A 2,352-nucleotide genomic window follows, 5' to 3' on the forward strand; every position below is an offset into this window, starting at 1 on the left:
ACCTCTGTACCAGGTGACACGTTCTCAGGTATGGGGTTAGTCAGTGACTTAATGAACATAAGAGGGGCATTGTCATTGACATCTGTGATATCAATAATCAATGTCGTAGATGACACTAATCCAAGACCATCCTTGGCTGTAATTTGCATTTCATAGGCGGACAATTCCTCATAATCTATTGATCCACTCACTTTCACTTCACCTGTTGTCTGATCAAGAGAAAAGACGTTATTAATTTCATCAGAGATATGATCAAATTCATAAGTCACCTCTCCATTGATTCCCTCGTCTGCATCAGTAGCGCTCACTGTAACCACTACAGTATCTAACGGAGAGTTTTCAGGTAGACTGGATTTATAAACGGCCTGACGAAACACTGGGGCGTTGTCATTAGCATCCAGTACAGTGACGTGAATGACTGCAGTACCCGATCGCTGAGGAGAGCCTCCGTCTGTTGCCACAAGCACAACTGTTAGCTCTTGCTGTTGTTCTCTGTCCAGCTCCTTCTCTAAAACTAACTCGCTGTATTTACCTCCTCCGCTTTTTGCAATAATATTCAATCTGAAGTTTTCATTTGCCTCTATACTATAGCCCTGGATGGCGTTTTGTCCGATATCTGCATCGTGGGCCTCATCTAGACGGTAGCGACTACCTTTAGAAGCCGATTCCCTAATTTCAAATTTGATTGTGTTCTTTTTAAACTGTGGTGAATGATCATTGATATCTTGAACGTGAACACCAATGCGATGCACCTCTAAAGGGTTCTCTAAGACAAGCTCCTGTTTTAAAACGCAAGATGCCTTTTTGCCACAAAGCCCCTCTCTGTCAATTCTATCAGCAACAATGATATCTCCAGTACTGAGAGTAATGTCACAATACCGTTTGTTGTTTCCGTCTACATCAATACGAGCCTTTCGGGCAGTCAGTTTGCCCACCTCGAGTCCAATATCTTTCGCTATATTTCCAACAACTGAGCCGCGTTTCATCTCCTCTGCAAAAGAATAAGACACATCGCCACCGACGGTTTGCAGCGCATGAAGAAATACTCCGAAGGAGGTGAACAGGCCCAACACGGAAAATGTGTTGTTCCCCATTTTCCTGCAAGGACCAGTGCCAAATCCACCACAAGCAAGACGTGAAAAATGAAAATAACCAGCCAAACGGAATCCTCTTCGGACAACAAGTGCAGTCCAATTGCAGATGGTACTACTTCGCTGCTTTTACCAAAGGACAATCTTTTGTGAAATAGAAATGTGCAGGTTATAGGGTAACACAATGTAGCACCATTAAGTAAAGCTGGTGGACAGCGACACTGTGAGAAAATTGTAGGTATTACAAAAGATTTAAATAATTGAGTCCTCTGATGAGAATGATAGACTAAAAAGTCGAGGCTGCAGTCACATCCAAACATAGATGACCAATACACAGTGAGTGGTAGAAGAGAGTTTTGTGTTGGAAATGCCAGTGTTTTACCACAGTAAAAATACAAATAGCGGACTGCAGGGACGAATATGTGAGGGTTGAGTTGGTTTCAGCACCATGGAGAGATACCGCAGTATAATGTAACACACACCATGTACGAGGGCTCATATCTATCACAAGTCTCAGATGACTTACCAAGATACAACAAAGTAATAATAACGACACTGTAGCCTTGTTCCTCAATAAAATAAAATTACTCATATGATGAAGTCACAAGAAGTCCACGTACTCTCCAAGATAAATGGTGGGCTGTAGCTATATAATTTGACCAATAAGGAGCTGAGGAATATGATGAAATCAGGAAAATACATATTGGTTTGTATTGCCTTCATCAATTGACACTATTTATTTCCCACCACTGTACGCCAGGGGTAATAGAAGAATTATATAGTATATATCCTGTACTTTGGCAGCTTGGAGGCAAACAAATGTAGACTGAAGACAATCAAACAAAGTAAAATTTTGATATATTTTCATATCCATGGAAAGTGGATAACACTCTTTCACAGAAAAACAAATGGTTTGTTTCATTTTTTTTGTTTAGAAGTATTAGCAATTAAGTTGTATAATTGATAAAATACAAATTTAACAGAAAATACAAATTATCTGCATATGCAAGGAATGACTTTTTTTCTGTGTTAGACCACCTTAACTAAGAAAAAAAAAAGGTTTTCAAGTAACGGATCGAAGGCTGATTTAAAATTGTGTGGGTGTTAAAATGTTTAAAACAACACATGCGCATACCTCTAGAGGCTCCAACGAATCTTGAAATACTTCAGCAAAGTCTGACGGACTTTTCCTCAGAGTCTGGTCAGCAGGCAGAGTGTTGTCATTGTAGGATGACACGAACTTAAAGTCACTGGTTCTAGA

The 2,352-nt window shown here is 40.1% G+C and overlaps 1 protein-coding gene across 1 annotated transcript; it reads right to left on the bottom strand.

The window, feature by feature from the left end:
- Nucleotides 1–5: 5 nt before the first annotated feature.
- Nucleotides 6–2,346, bottom strand: LOC116380466 (protocadherin beta-15-like; the record flags this gene model as incomplete). The annotated part of the gene is made up of 1 exon (XM_031842381.1): nt 6–2,346. A coding segment is annotated over exon 1 (1,089 nt), but the record flags the coding sequence as incomplete, so codon positions are not given.
- Nucleotides 2,347–2,352: the final 6 nt, after the last annotated feature.

Source organism: Anarrhichthys ocellatus, unplaced genomic scaffold (assembly GCF_004355925.1).
Source record: "Anarrhichthys ocellatus isolate YVR2014 unplaced genomic scaffold, GSC_Weel_1.0 scaffold7309, whole genome shotgun sequence".
Lineage (NCBI taxonomy): Eukaryota > Metazoa > Chordata > Actinopteri > Perciformes > Anarhichadidae > Anarrhichthys > Anarrhichthys ocellatus.